This window comes from Carcharodon carcharias, chromosome 9, assembly GCF_017639515.1.
Source record: "Carcharodon carcharias isolate sCarCar2 chromosome 9, sCarCar2.pri, whole genome shotgun sequence".
Taxonomy (NCBI): domain Eukaryota; kingdom Metazoa; phylum Chordata; class Chondrichthyes; order Lamniformes; family Lamnidae; genus Carcharodon; species Carcharodon carcharias.
In genome coordinates this window covers 20,631,358-20,656,067 of record NC_054475.1, presented here as the reverse complement: position 1 = coordinate 20,656,067, position 24,710 = coordinate 20,631,358, and the positions used below count along the sequence as shown (strand labels likewise).

Here is a 24,710-nt window from a genome sequence, read left to right as displayed (position 1 = left end):
GGGGTTCCTGGGGTTGCGCTGGAACATGCAAGCCCTCACACAGGCACTGACCTCAGATGGTCAGTGCCAGTGTGCGAGATGGATAAGGAACCCAGTATCCCAGCTCGATGCCCATCCATCAATGGCGAGCAGGGAGGTCCAGAGCGACCTCACATTGGCGCATGGCCCGCTTGTCGTGTCTGCGGGCTCTTTCAGGGTGCTCTGGATGATGGCAGCAGCTCCTCAGCCCCTCTGCCAGTGACCATGCCATCTGATGAGGCTGCGATGACCGGGAGATGCCAGCCGTGGCACTGGCCACTCCCTCCCAGGCAGGGCCAGCACAGGCTCCACTGACCAGAGGACGACTGCAAAGATCATCAAGACAGCAGAGTCAGCAGGCCGCCTCCAATGCCGCTGCCAGCAACGGTGTGGGGAAGGGCTGCACCAAGACATAGCACTCACAAACGTAAGTTTAAGGCACCATGAGCACAAGAGGGACTGTACATGGGTGACCCTCTGTTCGGTTATGTTTGGTTTATATGTCTACTGTTGTGATTTGAATGTGACAAATACTAATAAATTTGCTGTTGATGTGAAGGCCTGATTATGCCTCACTTTTGATGCAGGATACGCCAGTATGTAATGCTGGACGTGAATGGCTCTAAGCTTTATTGCACAGACATTGAGTGGACTTTGGGTTCACATGACAGAAGCATTTCAGTCATCCTGGATGGAGGCAGCAGCCCTGGCATGAGGTGGGAGCAGATCTTTGGCAGCCTAGTTGAAGGAGCATTGGATCAAGGTGTCCCAGCCTGCCTGAAGGTTACAGAGGTCTGCCTCCACACCCTCAGTGTTCTCCTCACTGTACTCCTCTTCTGACTCACTACAGGGTACACTCTTTATGGCCTGTGGAGCTGAGTCAAGATCCTCTTCCTCCAGTGGGTCACCCCTTGCCAGTCCCAGGTTGTGGAGAGCGCAGCATGCAACCACGATTAGTGACACTCACTCTGGGTGCTCCCCCTGAATGGTGCAGGCATCGGAAGTGCATCTTCAGAACACCTATGGTCCTCTCTATCACTGCCCTTGTGGAGGCATGACTCCTATTATAACTCTGCTCTGCCTTTGCTCTTAGGTGGTGGAGAGGTGTCATAAGCTGCCTTTTCAATGGATAGCCCTTGTCACCCCGTGGCCATCCATCCAGATCCAGCCGAGCTGGAGCACTGAACACTCTTGGCACCTGGGAGTGTCTGAGAGTGTAAGCGTCATGGGAGCTGCCAGGCTACCTTGCACAAACTTGCAGAAAACGTGTCTTGTGGTCACAAACTATCTGCACATTCATGGAGTGGAATCCATTCCTGTTGACGAAGGTACCCAGCTGACCCGCTGGCGCCTTGTTGAGCACGTGTGCAGTCAATTGTACCCTGGATGTGGGGGAACACAGCAATCACTGCAAACCCTCTGACTTACTCAGCCTGGCTGGCCCCATCCACATGGAAATGAATAAATATCATTACCCTCCTGAAAAAAGCTTCTGTCACCTGCTAAAAGAGACCCCCCATTGACCCTTGGAAAGTACTGGAGGCATAGAAGTTGAGGGTCACTGTGACCTTCAGAGCCACTGGCATGGGGTGTCCACCCACACAGTTGGGGGTGATCTCAGGCCAAATCATCTGACTAATGGAGGTCACAGTCTCTCTCAAGAGGGGGACCCTCCTTCGGCATTGCAACTCTGACATGTTGAGGTAGCTGTATCACCACCTGTTAAAAAAAACTGGCAGGAGGATAGCGGCATCTTCTGTGGCCCCTTCTGCCTTGAGCTACCTGCTGGCCCTGCGCCCCTTGTGCCTGCGCCTCTCCTCCCAGAGGTCACTCCCCTGGAAGCTGCCTAGGGACACCTGGTCTCCTCTCCCTTTTGCCCCTCTCTTCATCCTCGGAGGAGGTGCCACCAGTGGAGAGCACAATCCCCAGGGTTATAGAAGGCTGTCTGATATCTGGAACGTTCCGCCCCCTCTGGGGGCCTTGGAGACACCAATGAGTCCTCGCAAGCAGCTTGGAAATGCTAACAATGAACAGAGATGAAGCTGCCAAGTACCAAAGAGCAACCAGCAGCAAGCTATCTCCAAAACTCCTCATTTCTCACTATGGCAATGCTGCAGACCCTTTTTATCCCACCCTTGGATGAGGTTTTGCAAAATGTCTGTTGCCCGCCTGCCCGTTTTGCTGAAGAGTGCGAAATCGCATGGGCAATGTGAAATCTTGGTCAATTGCCTTTTTAATGGCCTTAATTGGCCTTTTAATTGATAGCGGGCGCGGCTCCGACACCAACACGTGTCTGCTGACCGAAATATCGTGCGAGTGTGGAATGGCGTTGGGACACTCGCACGATTTTGCGCCCAATCAGGTTGGGCCTACGCCCACCCAATCAGCATAAAATTCAGTCCCAGAAACTTATCATTCCTTGAAGGAGCATTTGAAGGTTTATAATAATTTAATGTCTAGAAACACATTTGAAAGAGGATTTATAGTTAATAACTAATAACATATCTCAACTTGATTTTATGTAAGCAACATTATCATGACCTTTCCATCACTAATAATTTAGTTACCAATACCTTCAAAAATGTGGTTGATTTTCAAAACTGCACTAGAATGCAACAATACATTTAATAACCCTACCTTACTATTGTAATGCTGCAGACCCTTTTTATCGCACCCTTGGATGAGGTTTTGCAAAATGTCTGTTGCCCACCTGCCCGTTTTGCTGAAGAGTGCGAAATTGCATGGGCAACGTGAAATCTTGGTCAATTGCCTTTTTAATGGCCTTAAGTGGCCTTTTAATTGATAGTAATCCCAATATAGTAAGATTAGCTTGATGCAATACTATTACTTCATTTACCGATGGTAATGGTAAATGTTTTACCTGGATTTATTTCAAGAAGTTTATGCAATTTGGTTGTTAGAGGAAGTACTCCTTGTTTGCAATGACCATGCAAATCATCCAGGTCTATTGACCACACGAAGGCACCTCCGTATTTGTTATCTTTCATCCACTGGACCTACAGTGACAAATTAACAATGGAAATGTTTTAATTTCTGTTCATCAATAACTTTCGTAGATCCTGCTGCATAGAACCTGTAAGGACTTGATGAAGTGGACAGGAGAGGCTGTACCTTCACTTACTACATTTCCTCCCCCTTTAATTTTTTACAGTTTCTATTTACAGAGAGCAACACATACATACATACAACTTCGGGTGATTAAAGATCGCTGGTGGGATTTTCAGCACCCGCCCACTACCGCGATTTTCCGGTCCTGCCTCAAGTCAATGGACTTCTGGCTGGGGCGCCACCTCGCCCGCGTTGGGTCCCACCCCCAATAGGGTCGGAAAATCCCGGCCTAAGTCTCTGAGATGCTAACCTAATTCGGTTCGAGCGGTAGAGCTCTACCACTTGAAGTTCCTCCACAGGATCAACATAGAGTGAGTATCAACATCAACACAAGATACATCATTAGAAAGTGGCAGTTCTGGGTTAGGCAACTCAACAGAGACATCGGGCATGTCTATTCTAGATCGATCTGTCACCTCAGGAGTTGATGGTTCGACGTTAATCAGAGGTGGAATAGTTGGCTGTTGGAAGAGTGGCATGACTGCCAAGTAGTCTTCTCTTTTATTAAGATTTGATGTACTCATGTTAACAAAGCGAGCTGCAGCATTGGAACTATTTTACCCTCGTTCCCAAATGTAATGACTTGACGGAGTGGACAGGTTTCAACAAGAAACAGAAGTTTTATTACAGAGAGCTTTTCAGGTGCTATACGTTCGAACAGGACTCTCATCAGGAAGCCCGGTCCCCTGGATTACCCATGCTTAAGGCTCATTGGTCAGAGCCTCCAAGAACATCACGTGACCCCCGATAGACAGCAGAAGAGACTATACCTTCAGTTACTACAGAACCATGGAAAAGTTATGGTGCAGAAAGAGGCCATTCAGCCCATCACTAGCCGCTCATTTTAATCCCATTTTCCAACACATGGTCCATAGCCTTGTGGGTTACAGCACTTCAGATGCTGATCCAGGTACCTTTTAAATAAGTTGAGCATCTTAGCCTCAACCATCAACTTAGGCAGTGAATTCCAGATGCCCACCAGGGCAGCACTCGCGGTCATCAGTGCCAGGCTTCGCAGGCAACACCACATCAATTTAAGGGGGGCTCACAGGCAGGCCTCTACCTACCAGACTAGCTATAAGGTGGGGGTTGCTTTTCAATGACTGTAGCACAAGGGCTTGTTTGGGGAAGGGAGAGAAGTGGCTTCAGGCGAGGGAAGAGGCTGCAAGGCGAGGGCTGCTCTGGGGAAGGGGAGTATCCTAGGGTGTGTCTGGGGATACATGTTGATCTGTGCAAGTGGCCTCAAGATGGTGAGGGCTGAGGAGGCAGCCTCCAGAGGAGATGAGCCCAGATGAAGATGTGAGGGTGTCTGTGAGAGAGTAAGTGGTGATGTCCCTTGAGCTGACAGTGAGTGAATTGCCAGTGAATGTGTGATGGCCTTGTGAGTGTGTGAGTTTAGTGTGACGATGGTTGCCTTACTCTGGCAGCATGGAGTTTTCTGCACTGGATGGCTGACCTCGTGTGCAGCTTTGGCACTGACCACCTCCGTCACCACCTCCCAAGCAGTATTGGTGAGACGCATGAACTTCTTGCGGCAAGGCAGGTGTAGAGGACATCACAGTGGGCCTCCACGATGTCCAGAAGGTGTCCCTGGAATGCGTCACTGAATCGGGACGCTGCACCCTTCTTGGCCTTTGAGCCCATGTCTTCACTGGAGCCGTCCTGGGTTGCAATCATTGAGAAGTGTGCATGCGGCTGCAGTTTAAATATGGCGCCCTGTGTGAGGAAGCGGTGAGGTAACGGCCTGGCGGGCACTTTGGCGGGCGGCCATCATCGAAGTGGCTTGTTTCCTGTGGCTGCATAATTAATGAGGTGGTTAGGGGACGACATGACGCGAAAACCTACAATTGCGGCCAGCGGGTAAAACGTCATTTTTCACACCCACAACTGTGCTTGGTGCAGATCTGGGACAATTCCACCCATTGTCTCTGTATCAGCATTCTGCAATAGCAACTCAGCTAGTCCCACTTCTCCACCTTTTCCCTGTAGTCCTGTAAAATCTCTTCTCTTCAGATAATTATTCAGTTCCACTTTGAAAACCACAGTCGAATCTGTCTCCATCACAAGCTCAGGCAGTGCATTCCAGATCCAAACCACTTGTTGCAAAAGGAAGATTTTCCTGATGTTGCCTCTGGTTCTTTTGTTATTCACCTTAGGGTTCTTGACCTTCTGCCAATGGGAACAGTTTCTCCCCATTCACGCTCACCAGACCCCTCATGATTTTGAACACGTATAACAAATTTCCTCTCAACCTTCTCTTCTCCAAGGAGCTTCACCAATCTCACATCCTTGAAACCATTCTTGTTAATTTTTTCTGCACCCTTTCCAAAACCTTCACATCCTTCCCATTGAGGCTGAACCAATGTTTTATGAAGATTCATAACTTACTTGATTTAGTGCTTTGTGCCCCTATTTATAAAACCCAGGATTCAGTATAATTTATTAACTGCTTTCTCAATCTGCCCTGCCACTATCAATGATTTTGCACATATAAACCCAGGTCCCTCTGCTCCTGCATTTCCTTTAGAATTGTACCCTTCATTTTATGTCACCTCTCTTCATTCTTCTGATCAAAATGTATCTCTTCACACTTATCTACGTTAAGTTTCATCTGCCATGTGTCTGTCCTTTCCACTAGCATGTCTATATCCTCTTAAGTCTATCCCAATCCTCTTCACAGTTCACAATAGTTCCAAGTCTTGCATCATCTTCAAATTTTGAAATTGTGCCCTGTACAGCCAAGTCCACGTCATTAATTTAAATCAAGAAAAGCAGTGGACTCTCTATATATCATCCCCCAGTCAGAGGTAAGTAAAGTTCTCTGTAATTCATGATTTTAGATAGGCTAGAATTAAATAATTAAACTGTTGCATAATGAAACTCCAGCTATGCTAAAGACTAATGATTCAAAATACCACATGGTTCAAAATAAAATGCCTACAAGCACTAATGTTTTTCACTTAAAATGCCTAGTTTTACTGATGTTTGGGGATTCAAATGATTAATTCGTAGAAAAACAATGTAATAGTAGATTTAGAAAAGTCATGGTCAACACACTTTCTTAGAGCTCCGGCACTTCAAAATTAGGCACTACACCTCTGGTGATGCCTCAGCCCTGCCCCATTTTTAAGCCCTGGGGTCATTGCTATATTGGTGATAGTTATTCTCAACAGAGGATGAAAGCTTCACCTGGCAGAACTTGGGGGCTTGCTGCAGCATTGGAACGCAGGCAGTTGCTGTGCTGTCAGCAGAATGTCATTGTTCTAATCTAAATACTTTTACACCCTTTCTTGAGCTTGTGCAAAAGGGCATATCCTGAGTGCGTACACAATCCACATTTGCAATGGGATTTGAGCTGCCTACTTCTGACCCTTGATCACTGGACATGCAGGCTGTGTTTTCCTTCTTTGCATATATCTAACATTTAACTAAATACCTAAATATGAAGGAGTGTATTGTGACCAACCAACTGTAGGGAGGTGTGAATGGACCCCTGAGTACTTTTTCATCCTCAGATCCCAGGAAAAAAAAGTGGAGGGGAAGAGGCCAAATGAAGACTTAAGTTACTTTGGTGGATTATGAATGTGTTTTCCTAAGCACTGAGAAAGGGAAGATGCCTCTTGATGAAATGAAAGGGATCCCAGTCACTTGAACAGAAATAGCAGGAGAAAGTGACCTGGTAACCTGTCTACACTCTGAATTAGGAAATAATGGTTGCTTTCATGGGGAAATTCAAAACCTCTCCCTACTGTAGGGAGAATAATAGATATCTGTGATTTTGACTTCTGCATGAGGTCTCATCAAGAGAATTGCATTCCATTATAAACCAGAGAATGCACAACTTACAGCTCCTGGAAAATCACAACAAAAGCATACTCTGCAACTGGACTGCACAATTGCATTTCTGCATCTGAAGTACTTAAATATGTTTAGAAGATGATAAAGCACGATAAGCCCATTATGGACCACTCACCTTGCACAGCATCTCAAACTGGAATAGTTTTATTTGTAAATAGTTAATAGCAGGTTTGTAATTATTAACAAGTGAAAAGAACATTGCTGCAGTATTTTCATTTGTACTTTGATTTTGGTAAATGGTACCAAACTCTATTAATAAATGCAATTGTACAAGAGGCTTAAATAGGTCATGTAGATGGGCAAGAATAACAATAAAATCCTAGAACTCCTTTCCTAACAGCACTGTAGATGTACTTATACCACATGGACTGTAGCAGTTCAAGAAAGTAGCTCAAGGGCAATTAGGGACGGGTAACAAATGCTGGCCTTGCCAGCAACACCTGCATCTCATGAAAGAATAGAAGCAATCTTTCAGACTTTTTGGCAACCTTTTAGTGGAATTAACAATGGCATGTGGGCATATCTCACCATGAAGCTCTGGTTCTCTAGCTTGAGAAGACCCAGTCATGCTTGAATCATTTTCGATTTGCGCACTTGCAGGCTAACATTTGTCCTGTTAGTTTTAACTTTTTGAGCTTTGTGAGCCTGGTGGATTTGGAAAAGTTGCTACCTTATTGGTGGAAGATGGTGGTGACCCTCCATTGAAAGAAATGTACTGATGTTGGAGGAAGCATTTTTTTCTCTTCCTGTCACTGAAGTAGTAAACTTTTCCAAGCCTCCAAGTATGAAAACAGTAACAACAGTGACGGAAGAAACTTATTCAGTAAACCATCAGCAAGAGAGAAAGATAATTAAGTTGCAGATAGGAGAGCGCTGAGCTGAAAATCTAATGGCCTTTCCTACCTGTTGCATTGTAAATTCAATTTTTGGTGCCTGCAAAAATAGTGCATTATTCCACTGCAAATGCGCAATCGTGTGTATGTTAATATATGCCCTTAAGGCTACAAGGACCAAATGCAGTACCATTCTGATACAATTATAGATTAATTGTTCTTTGGCTGCTCCTCAGATCAATTTGAGGCCTGATCAGTTTTATACATTTAAAATATAATCTGTGATGCAACTTGGAAAACGTTTGTGTTGGTTGGAAAGGTTCCCTGCATGTTGGACATAATAGCTTCAAGTACTGTTGTTAAAAATAAACACAAATTTGCACGTAGAATAGTGATGGCTAACTTGTGATGGTTGCATCTCAAAATTTATTTAAATAGAGTTTTGTTTACTGTTGTTGACAAGGATGGTACTAGATTTTCCAACCTTTGACTAAAAAATCTATGGGGAAACGTTTGTATGTGGCTTGTTAGGTTTCCAGGAGTGCAATGAAGTGGCTACCAAAACTTGATTTTGCAGAATAGGTTGGAACAATGAAAGAACTTATAGGTTATATAATTTATAACTGTTCAAAGTTTAAAATCTGCAGAGCAGGAGTGTGGCACAACATGCTATACATTTCACTTTTCAGAACTTTTTTTACTAATACGTGCACCAGTACTTAATTGACAAAAATGTTCTGTCCCTAATGTAATAGTGTTTAATTGGCCTGACCCTTTAAGGCCACAGAACTTAACTGGAGTGGGGCATAAAAAATGATCTTGTGCTGCCTTTGACAAAGTGCTCAAAATGGGTAGATCCTGTGGTCAATTAGAAAACAGCTGCTGTTACTTAATGCACTTTATCTCCAGATTGGCTGCTGCGCCTGAATTCCCAGTTCTTCCTTTCATGGAGAGGCCTGACTAGCAAGACTGGCAGGATATGAGTGACTTCTTTTCTCATGTCTTAAATAAGATTGCTTGGTTGTAAATTGTTCTAGTTTTATGAATGAGATATTTGACTGGTCGGATGTGAGTGTGTCTCATACAACATACGTGATGGGTGTGTTACTTAACTTTTAACACAGCTTGTCTAATTGCAGCCTTGGAGCCACATGTAGTTTCCCAGCCCTGACAAAACCCAGCCAACTTGGTCTTATTTGTGTTTATATTTCTTACTTGTTGGTCTGTCCTGCTTAAATTCTATGGTTTGATGGTTTAAAATGCACTGCGGCCTTTATCCGATGTTGAATTCAAAGTGGATAAATTCTAACAACTGTTAGATCAACAATTTGAGATATATGTAAACTGAAAAATTATTTTTCATGCAAAGAGTAATTAACATGCGGAATAAACCTCCGGATACAGTAGATTATTCCCGAAGCAACTTGATGCTACAATGGGAGAAGGTTTCTATAGAAGGTTCAAATAAAATGAGCTTATCTGTAACTGTCTTGTGATCTTGTAATTTATTGCCTCCAAGTCTCTGCAGTATACACCTATGTGGCCCGGGAAGACAAAGTGCTGACACTCCTGTTTTAAGATGCAACAATGTGCAGAAACATAACGGAATACTTTACGACATTTGATCCAAGAGAACAAAAATCTTTAGATTCAAATAACTCAGAATGCACAAACCGTACTTTGGCCTCAAAGCTGTTCAAGTCATCGTATCCAAGCCACACCCTTCCACTGGATGCATATGGGACCTTCTGTTCCTTAATAATTTTGGATTCAGCGTTTTTCAAGAAGTCACAGATCTATCAATGGAAAGATTGGATATTGTTTTATGATTAAGAGCCATGAGAAGAATTGCATATTTGTGCATTATTAAAACTTTTGAGTAGAAAATCGCTGATACATTTGAAATTACATAAAGGTATTTGTCTTCACTGGGAAGTAATCTGATGGGGCAGATTGTTTACTTCAGTGGAATAACAGTTAGCCTTTTTCTATAAAGAGGTGCCAGGCCCTACCAGATTACCGCAGGCATTAAAAGTTATAATCTACCTCTATATTTCCGGTTTCTGCAAATGTGTGCTGAAGCATTAGAGACTGTTCAATGTAGAACCTATTTTTAAAAAGTGAGATTGAGCTAATTTGAGTGATTAAAGTTAGCTTCATATCTGTGGTAGGGAAAATTTTCCACCTATTTAGATAAATAGAAATTTAGCAATGGCCAGTATGGATTTCAACAGAACATTCATCAGAACTTTGTATGGAATGTGGGAATTTTAAGGTTTCCCTGGATTCTGGGTCCTGATGAAAGGTCACAGACCTCAAACGGTAACTCTGTTTCTTTCTCCACAGATGCTGCCAAATCTGCTGCGTATTTCCAGCGTTTTCTGTTTTTATTGGTGATTTCCAGCAATATTTTACATTTGGATTTCAACAGTGCTTTACAACCTTCATAGACTTCTTTGAGAAGTTAACAGAAATGGTAGATGAGGAAATGAGGTGGATGCAGTGTGCATGAACTTTAGGAAAGCCTTTTACAAAGGTACCACATGCAAGATTATTAGAGAAGGTAAGGGGATATAGAATTAGGGATACAATTGAAAAAATAATTTTAAAATTGTGTAGAAGGAAGAAAAAAAGAGTAGTAGTTAAGGGCAGATTTTCAAAGTGGTTGGTGGAATCCCATAGGTTTCAGTTTTGGGACCACTTCTGAATTAATATTCAATGTTGGCATCAAAATGCCAATAATATTAGTTATAGATGTAATGGGAATAGTGTAAAAAATATGAAGATACCAAAAAAGGAGGTAGGAATCATTGTCATAACTTATTGCATCAAACCAGAGCCGGATCTGGTGTTGTCATTTATCTTGCATCGTTCCTCAGGAGTACAGGATGTTGACTGCTTCAGGCAATGTTTAAATGCTCATCTAGCCTTGGCCTAGAGATTGTTTCTCAGCTTTCACTTATTTATATTGTCACCAGTCTTTACCACCCTACCTCTGGTTGATTGAGGATACTTTTTGTTCAAGGTCAGTGTCTGGATGAAGTTTTTCTAAAAGATCATGTTCTCCAATATTATTAGCCAGTGGTGCCATTTTGTTACATTGGAGACTGCAATAGGAGATAAACGAATTCTACAGAAGACTAAAGAAAGCTTCAAAGTGATCTTGATGAGATGGGAGAATGGGCTGAAAAGTCACAAATGGAGTTCAATATCAAGTGTGATGTGATAGATTCTAGTTTTAAAAAAGCAGTTATACTGTGAATGGAAGCAGACTTCATGCTGCAGAGAATCAGGGCTACAGGTTCATAGGACATAAAATGCAACACTGGCGACCCTGCACTCCTGCCACTGGTCAATCAACATGTTTATACACACGCCACACTGCCATTTTATGCAAATTGAAAAGTGAATAGACTTAATTACCAATTGGATAATTTTTTACTCTTGGTTAAACAGCCGTTTTTGGCCATGCCCAAAAAATGCATTTTTAAAAACACAATTTCTTTGTGCCAAAGCTTTTTCTCCTGGCTTGCTTGCCCTGTTCATTCTGGAGGACTTCAGGACAATCCTGGAGGATTGCAATCTATTGCTTTAGATTGGTGTAAAAGAGTCCATGACACTATTTTAGGAAGCAGAGTGTTTTGCTGGCACCCTGGCCAACAATCCTGGCTCATCTAGCAGCTCAAACAGATTATCTGTTCGTAGGGCTGGGATGTGCATAAATTAACTTCTGTATTTGTGTGCATAAAAATGGTGACTATTTTGTAAAATAATCTATTGTTGCAAATGACTGTGATATATTGACAATGTGATTGGGTGCTTTACTCTTTATTCCTTCTATGTAATTTCAGCTATAAAGGAATATTTTATCACTCGAAAGGAATAAAAGATTTTACTGGGAAACATCAAGCTTAATATTTTCAGCAGAAGCAGGGAGATATTCACGCATTTAATGATGTTTAAAAATGAATTACCTGGATGCAGGCATCACTGGCCAGGCCAGTATTATTGCCCTCCCCTTCATCTTGAGTGATGCAACTGAGTGTTTTGCAAGATCACTTCAGAAGGCAGTAAAGAATCAATCATATTAATGTGGGACTGGAGACCTATATAAATCAGACCAGGCTAGAATGTTTAGGTTTCCTTCCCTAAGAGCTTTAATGAAACCAGCTGGGTTTTTATGACAATCCAACAGCTTTGTGTTCACTTTCACTGATACCAGAGTTTCATTCCCAGTTCTTATGGCTGAATTCAAATTCATGGTGGGATTTTAACTTTCATTATTTAGATTTAATCCAGTAACCAAAAAATGTACTCAAGTTTTGTCACCTCATAATAAGCCCAGTAACCAGGATCTTTAGTGTAGGTACCAGCTGGTCCTGGTCCAATTGCTGGAGCACCAACGCTTTGATTGGTGGAAGTCTTAAGCGTGAAGGTTCGTCCATATGTTGGGAATCCAATTATCATTTTGTCTGCTGGTAAACCATTATCTCTCCAGTATTTGGCAGCAAAATCCTACAGCAGAAACAATCAATCAGAAAAATGAGCCAATTACATTTGGACGTTTTATTCTAGGTATCATAATTTGGTTCAGTGTAAATGATCACTCATGCAAGGGACTTAGTGTTACCAGCAAACAAGAGCACATCTTTAACTATCCAATAGCTGGGTAAATCTAGACAGGTTTTGGGAAATAGAGATCTATTGTTACTGTATTGTGAGCTACTCTAATATACAGGAAGATTGGAATATGGGCAATAGGAGCAGGAGTAGGCCATTTTTCGGCCCCTTGAGCCTGCTCCACCATTACAACTAGATCATGGCTGGGTAGCTGGACTTCTACCTGAACACCATTTTCCTGCACTATCCCCATTTCCCTTGATGTCTTTAATATCTAGAAACCTACTGAGCTCTGTCTTGGACTTAATGACTGAGCTTCCATGGCCTCCAGAATGGAGAATTCCAAAGATTCACCACCCCCTGAGTGAAGAAATTCCTCCTCATCTCAGTCCTAACTGGCCTACCTCTTATTCTGAGATCTTGTCCCCTGGTTCTAGACCCCCAAGCTAGGGGAGATATCCTTCCTACATCTACCCTGTCGAGCACTGTAAGAATTTTGCTTTTTCAATGAGATCGCCTCTCATTCTTTTGAATTCTAGAGAATATAAGTCCAGTCTCCTCAATCTCTCCTGATAGGACAATCCTGCCATCCCAGAAATCAGTCTGGCGAACCTTTGTTGCACTTCCTCTATGGCAAGCATATCCTTCCTTAGGTAAGGAGACCAAAACTGTACGCAGTCTCACTAAAGCTCTATATAATTGCAGCAAGTCAACTTTACTCTTGCAAATCCTCTTGCAGTAATGGCCAACGTTTGCTTTCCTAGCTGCTTGCTGCACCTACATACTGGCTTTCAATGATTCATGAACAAGGTCATCCAGGTCCCTTTGGACATCAACACTTTACATCTCTCACCATTTAAGAAATACTCTGCATTTTTCCTCCCAAGCTGGATAACTACACATTTTTCCACATTATATTCCATCTGCCATGTTCTTGTCCACTAACTTAGCCTGTCTAAATCCACTTGAAGCGTCTTTGCATCTTCCTCACATCACCACTAGTTTTGTGACATCAGCAAACTTGGAAATATTATATCTGGTCCACACATCCAAATTATTGATAAAGATTCAGTGCTTCAGTCTGTTACAGGGCTGGTGGAACCTGAATGTTTGATTTTTCATGTTTCATTTTACGCTGTACAGTAGCATGAATGTTGTTACATCATGCATGTTATTTGGCTCTCAAACACCATTTTATAATCAGGGTAGAATGTATAATAACTGATTTTTGTGGTACCCCCTTAGGCACAGCCTGCCAACCTGAAAATGACCCATTTATTCCTGCACTCTGTTTTCTGTCTGGTTATCAATTCTCAATCCATGACAGTATATGCTCTAATTTTGTTTACTAACTTCTTGTTTAGGATCTTATCAAAAGCCTTCTGAAAATCTGAATACACCACATTCACTGGTTTCCCCTTATCTATTCTGTTCGTAACATCCTCAGAAAATCCATCAGATTTGTCAAACAACCTTTCCTAAATCCATGTTGAATCTGGCCAATCCTATTATTATTTGCTAAGTGTCCAGTTATCATATCCTTTATAATAGAGTCCAACATTTTCCCCTCTACAGGCTAACAGGTCTGAAGTTCCCTGTTTTCTCTCTCCCTTCTTTCTTAAATAGTAGGGTTGCATTTGTTACCTTCCAATCTGCAGGAACCATTTCAAAATCTATAAAATTTTGGAAGGTGATCACCAATGCATCCACTGGCTCTACAGCCACCTCCTACAACACTCACGGATGTAGATCATTATGTCCAGTGGATTTACCAACTTTCAGTCCCATTAATTTCTCCAGTAATACGTTTTTATTGATACTAATTCCTTTCAGTTCTTCACTCCCACTGGCCCCTTGGTTCTCTAACATTCTTGGAGGTTTTTTGTATTTTCCTCCATGAAGCTAGACACAAAATATTTGTTTAGTTTTCTTGCAATTTCCTCATTCCCCATTATAAAATCTCCTTTTGTAATAAACTTGGAGTGCCGAACTAGTCTCTTGTAAAAAAACAATAAACTTTATTTCAGACTCCAGATGAGGCTACATGCTTGCTCCAAGACCAAGGCTAAAAAGCTCCACCCCTAAGATTCCCCGCACTTAGGGCTGATTTGTCTATGTAGTCACATGATCCCCATAACAGTTAGAAATGGTTTAACTTACAATTACTACATTCCTTCTCCTTTAATTTTGTTTTACCCTCTTAATTACAAAGGTATCTTAACCCATATTATATACAATTATATGCAGTTCATGCAATTATAAATTTAGTCTTTGAAGGGGTTTTCAGGTTCGGGCAGAGCAATACAACTCTACAACTGGAAGTTCTTCCACTGGATCAACTTGCACAGGAACTGCAGCATCAGGGACATCCTTAGGCAATGGTAGTTCAGAATTATTTACTTCAACAGAAACATCTAGTATGTTTATTCTTTGGCAATCTGGCACCTCAGGGGTCGAAGTTTCAATTTCGATTTCAGGTGGATTAACTGGTTGTTGGGGGGTTTCTTGACTTCTGAGATGATACACAATCATCATTTCCTAACAATCTTGTTTTCCATTGCTTTGCCTGGCCCTGTTTGAATCTGTTTGTCATTGTTTGGCTCTGCAAGTCTCTGTTTGGATCCATTTGGCTGTCAGGCTCTGTTTGGCTCTGTTTGACTCTGCCAGTATCTACTTGATAAGATATAGGTCCTGTTTCAGAGACAATTCTACCAGGGACCTATCTTGGTCCAGTTGCAAAATTTCATACAAAAACTGTCTCTCTCACAGCAAACTCTGGACCTATACCATGAACATCATTATTCACTTTCTGACTACCCCGGTTTCTCTCCTCCTTCTCCTCTAAATTAGGGAATACTAAACTCAATCTTGTATGAAGTTGGCGCTTTATTAACAATTCTGAAGATGTTAAACCAGTGCTTGCATGAGGAGTTGTGCAACAGCTGAACAGAGATCTTGAAATTTGTGTTTCTAATATTCGCTCAGATAGTTTCTTCAGGCTTGTTTTAAAAGTTTGTACTGCTCTTTCTGCTAACCCATTGGACAAGGGATGATATGGTGCTGTTCTGATGGGTTTAATCCCATTTAGATTCACAAATCTTTGGAATTTAGTGCTAGTGAAAGTTGTACCATTGTCTGACACAATAACTTCAGGTAAACCATGAACACTGAAACTCTGGCACAGCTTTTCAATGGTTGCAGACGAAGTAGGTGATCTCACTTCAAACACATCCATCCATTTGGAATGTGTGTCAATAATCACCAGAAACATGGTACTTAGAAATGGACCTACATAGTCTATATGTAGTCCAACCCAGGGTCGACCAGACCACTCCCATAGATGCAGTGGAGTTAAAACGGGCAACTTCTGCTGTTGCTGGCACTGGAGACAGTGCTTCACCAATTTTTCTATATCATTGTCTATAGCTGGGCACCAGATATAACTTTATGCAAACATCTTCATTTTCAAAATACCAGGATTTGCACCATGAAGTTCTTCCAATAATGGTTCTCTTTCTTACACAGGAGTAATGACTCTTGCTCCCCATAACAAGATACCATCTTGACAACTCAGTTTGGATCTACGTACAAAGAATGGTTTTAATTCTTCAGAGACTTGTGCATTTGACCATCTTTGTAATATCTGTTCACGCACTCTTGCTAAAATTGGATCCCAATTTGTCCAATTCTTTGTCTGTTTCACAGAGGTGAGGAGTCCTGGAATTAAAACGCAAGTAATACCTCTTAAGGTACTAGTATTTGTGTAATACTAGCTGGCAAATGGAGATGCCTAAGGGCATCTGCATTTGTTATATGCACACCTGGACGGTGCATAAAAATGTCGTACCCCGACAAAATTTAAGCCCATCTTTGAATTCTAGCAGAGACTGTCAGTGGGATTGCTTTATCTTCACTAAACAATCCTAACAGTGGTTTGTGATCTGACAATATGGTGAAGCGTCGACCATGCAAATATTGATGGAACTTCTTTACTGCAAATACAATAGATAAGCCCTCTTCTTCAATCTACAAGAACCTTTCTTGGCTGCAGACAGGGTTCTTTCAGATCCACACTGTATCTTGTGTGACAATATTGATCCCACTCTGTAGGGAGATGCATCACAATTGAGTATCAATTCCTTAGACGGGTCATAGTGCACTAGCAGACACAACGAGTGTAAAGGTTTTTTGACTCTTGTGAAGGCTTCCCCTTGTTGTGCCTTGCAGGACCAAATGTGGTTCTTCTTCCATAATAAGTGTAAAGGTGGAAACACTGTAGATAGATTAGGCAACAATTGACCATAATAGTTTACCATGCCCAAAAAAGACTTGAGGTCCGTGATGTTGGCAGGAGAGGACGCTTCCTTGATTGCCCTGACTTTCTCCTCTAATAGATGCAACCCTTGGGCATCAACTCGATGACCCAGATACATAACTTCCTTTGATTGGAATGTGCACTATTCTTTTTTAAAACAAATGTCAGCTTCTAACAATCTCCTCAGAACCTCTTCCACGTTTTCCTCATGTTCTGCTTCTGTGGATCCTGTGATTAGGAAGACGTTCAGGTATACTATAACCTGGGGAAGTCCTGGTAGTAAACTTTCCATGGTTCTTTGGAAAATCGCACAGGCAGAGGACACACAATGGTAGGTGTGTATATTGGAACAGGCCCTTGTGTGTGTTTATGTGACATAACTTCTTGATGTGTTGTCCAGCTCAAGCTGTTGATATGCATGACTCATGTCCTTGATGGATGAGTCATTCAGGTCAATTCTACCAAAGAGAGGCAGTGCTGGTAAGTATAATTCTTTTCTTTCTTACCTTAAAATATTGGAATGCTCACAGTCATGAGGCGAGGTGCTGCATTGGCACTATTTATCCCTGTTGCTAGTTGTAATAAACTTGGAATGCAGGACAGGTTTCTTGTAAGAAACAGAAAACTTTATTTACAGACTCCAGATGAAGCTACATGCTTGTTCCAAGATCAAGGCTAAGAAGTTCCACCCCTAAGAATCCCCAGGCTTAGGGCTGATTTGTCTGTACTGTCACATGTTCCCCATAACAGTAAGAAATGGTTTAACTTACAATTACTACACCTTTCTCTGCATATAATGGGCCCACTTTTGCTTTGCTAAATCTTTCCCTTTTTACATGCCTATAGAAGCTTTTTACATTTTTATGTTTCTGGTTTGTTTACTTCATATTCTATTTTCCCAATCTCAGGCTTACTACTTTCTTGGCAACTTTATAAGCCTCTACCTTTCATCTAATTCAATCTTTAACTTTTCGTTAGCTATGATTGGACTACTTTTCCTGCTGGGTTTTTGTGCCTCAAAGGAATGTATATTTGTTGTAAACCATGCATTAATTCTTTAAATGCTAGTCACCATCATCCTCAGCAGGTATTGGTTTGGGCTATAAATTAACAGACAAAATAATTTAATGTTAAATAGATAGATGAACAGTACCCTGTGCACACCTTATACTAATGATAGTTTAAAAAAATCTTCAATCTTTCTTTCTGAATATCAGAACAATGAAGATGCTTCTTCTATGCTACCCCTTAATGTAAAATTGATCTATGAAACCGGCTAGCTCATTTCACACATGGCAAAATGTTATGTTCAGTTCCTGCTAGCTCTAAACTTCCCCCAGTTTGTATTATTTTTTTTCCCTCTCCCACTGCAAGATTGAGGGCAATATCTAGGACAATAGCAATGGTTACAGAGTAAAGTGGTTGGAGAACCAGTCCCATTTTTTGGGCTACCTGTCATTAGCTTATGCCAGCAGAAAACATGCTTCCCATTGGCAGCCTGACCACTGGGAGATGGGGAATCAGCTATTGCTGGGCTGTTAAGGTCCTGCAGAAACTTTAAGGATAGGTGAATAGGAATTGTGGCCAAACAGGAATGGTACATTGTGAAACAATAGGATAATGTCTGGAGACAATAAGCGTTCCAGTATAACCCCCCAGGTCTTTGGGTTCAGCGCTGGAGATGTTGATGAGGCAAGCTGATGAGAGGAGCAGGGTCCTCTTTGCCTTAGATGATCAGTAAGTGACAAAGTGAGTTGGTGAACAGGCATGGCAAAAGGTGGAGCATGTGAGTATGAACATCATTTACACAAAGACCTGGATGCAGTGCAGAAAGATATTTAATCTCCTCAGGAGTGCCACAGTAAGATTCTCCCTCAAATCTTTCAAATATTTCACATAGCCCTGAAGGACCTGACCTTCACCCTGCACAACCATCTATAAAAATCTGTGACACCCCTAATAGCAATATACTGGGGCTATGCAGATTTTAGTCTCAACCATCCTCCCCCTTGGATAGGATGGGAGATCAACTGGAAAGGAGCCTCACTCGGTTTAGTGATCTCCTGGAATGTGCTGCTCCACAGATCGGTAGCTGTAGATCAGTGGTAGACCATTTATGGAGTGGGATGTGCAAATAATGCCTTCCCTCATGGTACAACACTTCTGTACCCTTGCAGCCACCTGAACAAATGCCTACCCCGGTGCCAGAAAGTAAACTGTGCTGGACAGCTACAACAGAGACCAAGGGCAGGACTGAGCATGGATGGGCTAAAATATTTGTGCTGCTGACTGGCATGCTGGTTTGCATGCTCTAAATCTCTCCCAGGCCATATTCCTGAAAGCAGGATCAGAGAGGGCTATCCAGTCGGAGGTGATGGGTAGCCATTTAATGATAGTTGAAGGCCAATTAAAGACTATTGTCAGAGGCTGAATAGAATTTTCCAGTTGGCTGTCAGGTAAGCTTTGAGGCCCTCCAATCTGTCTGGTCTCAGCTGCAACTGCAGGCTGCCCTGTGGAGCGCCAATCCCTTCACAACAGTGGCTTGGATGCTGAGGAATTTTCGTTTAAAAGTTAAAGTTGGAAACAGGCTACTTCCAACTTGAGGTACACTTTCTCTCTTTTACCTGGAAAGACAAGCTTCAGATTCTTCAGTGCTGGAAGACCTCCTATTGGCCTTCCAGCTTCAAGAGCCCACTCCTTAATTGGAAGACGAGCTGGTGACATCTACCAAGGGCAGCAGATGCATGGGAACAATCATCTGCAAGTTCCCCTCCAAACCACACATCATCCTGACTTGGAACTATATCATGGTTTCTTCACTGTCACTGGGTCAAAATCCTGGAACTCTCTCCCTAATAGCACAGTTAGTGTACCTACACCACATGGACTGCAGCGGTTCAAGAAGGCAGCTCACCACTACATTCTCAAGGGCAATTAGAATGGGCAACAAAGGATGGCCTAGCCAGCAATGATCGCACCTGGTGAAAGAATTTAAAGAAACTAATTGGCCAATTTGGGGAAAAGCACTGCCGGGTAATTGTTTCCCGCACAGCTTGGGCTTGTGACTCTGATGTTGGGATCCTGAAGCCTGTGGAGAAAATCTTGCACCAAATTGCAGTCGGCAGCTGGGTTCCCTCAGACCCAGTCTTCTACAAGCTGACAATAACGAACACGTCTAGAGTCCTTAATTGAACCACAGCAAGCTTCCTCCTCCTGTATTGCAACATGTTGTTTAGAGCAGGTCAAAAGAAAGCACTTAATCAGGTAAATACCCTCTCACTGGCACGACAAATAATAAATGGACTATCTGTAAATCATTTAAGCTACAATGCTATTTAAAATCTTCATCTGCAGAAAGTGTTCCTGGTGATCCTGCCATGTGATGCAACAAACAGCAGTTTTGGCATTTGGACAGACAATGTTGATCGTGAGGTGGAATGAATGCGGCAAATATTGGAATAACTATCAGTGCTGTGGAGCACAGATTGTTCAGCTGAATTCCACTTCAAATAGCAGTAATTTTAGCAGCTGATAACTGCTGGACCATTCCACTTCCTTCTCATCCTCTGGGCCATTGCTTCCTTTCCCTCATCATCCAGGAAGTATTCCCCATATGCTGAAAACCAGAGTTATCCATTGTACAGCACACAGTGACAATACAGGACATGCTTTGTGGGTTTTATTGGAGGAAGCACCCCAAACCTGTTCAGTTATCTGAATCATTATTTTAGAACTCCAATGTTCTGGCATCAAGTGACCCATTGGAGCAAAGTTAAACTGCTCAAAATGAATCATAGTCATGAAATTTTACAGCATGGAAGGGAGATCATTAAGCCCATCATATCTATGCTAGCTCTTTGAAAGAACTCCAATTAGTCCCACAACCTTCTCTTTCTTCATGTTCCTATAAATTTATAATAAACCAGATGTGCAGGAGCTAGTCTTGTCTCCAGGCAGTGAAGCTTTAACTGGCTGTGCAAAAACTCGGGGAAGGGGGCATAGTTGATTGACGCCATGTAAAAGCATCACGGCAGCTGCCAGGAAAGAAACCACAGACCAACATGATATGCTACTGGTATTTGCATACTGGTTGTACAAGTTTAGAGTGGTACTCTTATTGATTTATAAAAGTGTTGGCATTGTATCATGGGGTTCATAGGGAGATGTGGGTGCAGTCAGTCACACCATTGGCTTGAGGGCATCCTGCAATCTGTGCACACCCAACAGTGATTCACAGTTTATCAATTATATAGAAAGCTTGTCTACAAGTGCATCTGCCACTGCAGTAAAATTCAAAAGATATCTACCCATGTAAATCTCAAGTTGACCAAATTGAACAGAGTGACAACTAAGTAACAAGGTATCAAGAAATGCTTCTTTGGAACAATACCATAACGTAAATTTATCTAGTTTGCAAAATCAGCCATCAGAAACTAATTCTGGCAAACCAACGGGTGATTTAACACAGGCAAAATTTTAATTTTTGTTAGTAATAGATCATCCACTGGTTCCTTGCTTTGCTTAATTTTTGTCAGAGTTCAAGAAGAAATATATTTTCCAATCTCTTCAAAGAAGCAAATGTTCCAACAATTGTAAATTAAGTATGTGGTTGTTGCCATTTTGTGTACAAGCACAATGTGAATTTTGGACTTTTACACATACCATGTTGAAAGCTGCAGATTTACTCTGTTCTGGAGAGGCACCATACAAGGGGCTGTTATGTCCAGTGAATGAGTTCCAGGCACCGTGAAAATCATATGTCATCACATAGATCAAATCCAAATATCTGTAGAAATGAAAATCCAAAAAATGAAATTCTGAATAATCAATGGAAAATTGGATATATCTGCACTATATATATTTAATTTGTGTACAAAGCATTTCCAATCATTTCCCCTCATTATTATAATACAATTTCATTTTACTTTTAAAGAACAATCAAGAATTCCTTAGCAATTAAAGTTTGGTGGAGATCCCAGCAACTTTTGGTAAAAAGGCTTTCACTGCAATTATGAGAATGGAGTGTGAGCAGTCCCCAAAAATTGCCAGTAGTAATCAACCACCATAATATAGAAAGTGCTGTTCAGCAGGTCTGGCAGCATCTATGGAGAGAGAAACAGGGTTAGCTGATCACTAATCTAATTGGTGTTGGTGGAACCTTGCTGTGCGCAAATTGGCTGCCAAATTACCCTACGTAACAACAGTGACTGTGCCCCACATGTACCTCATTGTTTGAAAAGTCCTTTGGAACATCCTTAGGAGGTAAATTAATGCTATACAATAGGAGAAAATGTTACCACTTGCCGGGGAGTCTAAAACTAGAAAACATAAATATAAGACAGTCACTCATAAATCCAATAAAGAATTCAGGAGTAACTGCTTTACACAGAGAGAAATGAGAATGTGGAACTTGCTAACTCTTCTTTGGAACTGAATTCCAAAGTTCTGAAGAAGTCATATTGGACTTGAAACATTAACTCTGTTTCTCTTTCCATTGATGCTGCCAGACCTGCTGAGTTTTTCCAGTTTTTATTTCCAATCTCATGCATCCGCAGTATTTTGCTTTTATTAAACCACCATAATACCTCAAGTTTCCAGTTTCTCTACTGAACATAGGCAAGAACTTCTCCCCAAAAGTGACTACAATTCAAAAATACTTAGTTGGCTGTAAAACCCTTTGGGATGTCCTGGGGTCATGAAAAGTGCTTTATAAATGCAAGTCTTTCTATCAGACCTGTAGATTTAGTGCATTAATGTAGTAATTATGGTTTTATTTAGTGTGTAATGTACCTTTAAGAGTAATACTTGTTAGGGAAGATCACATGATCTGTGGTAACAAATAGTAGAGTAGCGCGGGCTACCTCAGCAGTCATTGCAGAGATAAAGTTGGAGTTGAAAGCACACGTGTAGTTGCTGCTGAGTACATTGTAAATAAACTTAATGTTTCCACCCAAGAAGTGTCTGCAGATCAACTCTATCACTAATAGTATATCTCGGCCACCCCACAACAAACTGGTGATGAGGATAAAATAGGATTGAACGGAAGAAATCAAGTTAGAAAGAAATCAGCACTGTACCTCACCCAGTGATTGTAAGTAGCAAGTTCTGTTTGAATTGAAGATGTTATTCCCTCTCAAAATGCCAAACTTGGGAGAATTGATCCTTTTGATCCAGCCACAGATGATTGGTCTCAAAACATAGAACACCTCATGTTCTTTTCTCAAGCAAATAAGGTTACGGGGGAAGAGAAGAGGCGAGTAATCCTCTTGAGTACTTGTAGGAGCAAAATCTACAGTTTGATTGAAGTTTGAAGGCACCCAGTGCTCCATATTCGAATAATTTTGATGAATTGGTGGACCTTGTGACGGGTCATTTTCAAACCAAGCTCTCAGTCATGATGCAGAGGTTCAACTTCAATTTGTGAAATAGAGCCCGGGTGAGACAAGTGCATGCTACACGGTAAATTTGAAGCAGCTAACGGGACATTGTGAGTTCAGTATGACTCTGAACGCCATGCAGGGAGATCGTTTAGTGTGTGGTGTGAAAGAGGACTCTATTCAGAAAAGATTATTGTCTGAAGTGAATCTGGATTTCAAGAAGGCATGAGAGATGGCCATGGAAAACACAGTAAGAGATTCAAAAGCAATACAGGGTGCACAAAATACACCGTCCTCCACATCGGGCAGGAAACCTCAACCAAAAGTGGCGCGAAAAAGCAAGACTCTGCCGAGAAGCGGGAAACAGTCCCCATGAGCCGAAGAATAAAGAAAAATAACTTAGCAGCAAAATTGAAGAATAATTTTAATAGAGGTGGAAACAATCAATCTTTTAGCGATTGGCAGTTTAAAAAGATCAAATACTACTATTGTCATAGATATGGACATATGATGAGGCTGTGCAAGGAAAGATTCAAGCAGGCTTGTAAACAAAAGAAGAAGCCCAATGAAATCTACAATGTAGAAGAGCCTGAAACAACATATTCTGACATTTAATCGTTGTTTAATCTGAAAGTTGGAAAGACAGAACTAATACTTGTCACAGTGAAAGTAAATGGCAAATCTGTTAAAATGGAAGTAGACAAGGGAGCTTCCACTACAATAATTGGGGAATATACTGTCAGGTATTTGAATTATGGTGAACAGCTATTAAGCTTACAACAAATAACTGCTAAACTAAAAACGTATATGGGTGAAGGCATTCAAGTAAAAAGCGTAAGCAGAGGAATTGTCAATTATGGAAGCCAATCGAAAAGCTACCAGTGTTGCTATTGAGAGGCGGAGGACCAAGCCTTCTAGGGCAAAACTGGCTAGGAGAAATCAACCGACTGGCCGCTGAGATTCCAAAAGGAAGCTGGAAGTGTTCCTGTTTTGAAAAAATGTGTAAGGACGCAACAACCTGAAGAAATGCAGGCTGTCTTAAGCCAAGCCCTGGAAGAACAGCAGAAGAAACTTGAAGAGACCCTGCTAGATGACAGAGTTTGAGACAAGGTGAGCAACCTTTGCAGGGAAAAAGAAAACCTGTTGAAAGACCTTCACACACTACAAGATTCCCTCAAGTCAAAGGTTGTACCTCTGGAAAGGTAAGAAGAGAAACAGAAAGAATTCAACACCTCTCTGAACAAACTGAAGAATCAGTTGGCAGAGAAGACACACAAATTTCCAGAAGGCAGCAAACAAATACAAAAAAGAGATGGAAGAGCTGAAGAATCAGCTAAATGAAGCCAAAGAGGCTTTGGAACCAAAAGTCACAGAATTTTCCAAGAAGCAGACAGATAATGAAATTTTGGGAGACTCAGCCACTGAGTTCAGACAAATTGAGCTTGCATCTGAGAGAAGGTTGGCCAATAGTGAAGTCAAAAAGAAGTCCGAGATTAAAATCTGCACTAGAAAGAGGAAGGCACTTAGAAAGAAGATACGGAAATATCATTAGGGCCTTAA

The 24,710-nt window shown here is 41.7% G+C and overlaps 1 protein-coding gene across 1 annotated transcript in view; it reads right to left on the bottom strand.

Moving 5' to 3' along the window:
- LOC121282385 (acidic mammalian chitinase-like) overlaps positions 1-24,710 on the bottom strand; it is a 65,057-nt gene that overhangs the window by 4,318 nt on the left and 36,029 nt on the right. The window contains exons 7-10 of the mRNA XM_041196104.1: positions 21,436-21,559; positions 12,168-12,353; positions 9,518-9,634; positions 2,900-3,035 (exon numbers count right to left, since the gene is read on the bottom strand). Coding sequence (XP_041052038.1) covers positions 2,900-3,035; positions 9,518-9,634; positions 12,168-12,353; positions 21,436-21,559 — 563 coding nt within the window. The remainder of the gene's footprint in view (positions 1-2,899; positions 3,036-9,517; positions 9,635-12,167; positions 12,354-21,435; positions 21,560-24,710) is intronic.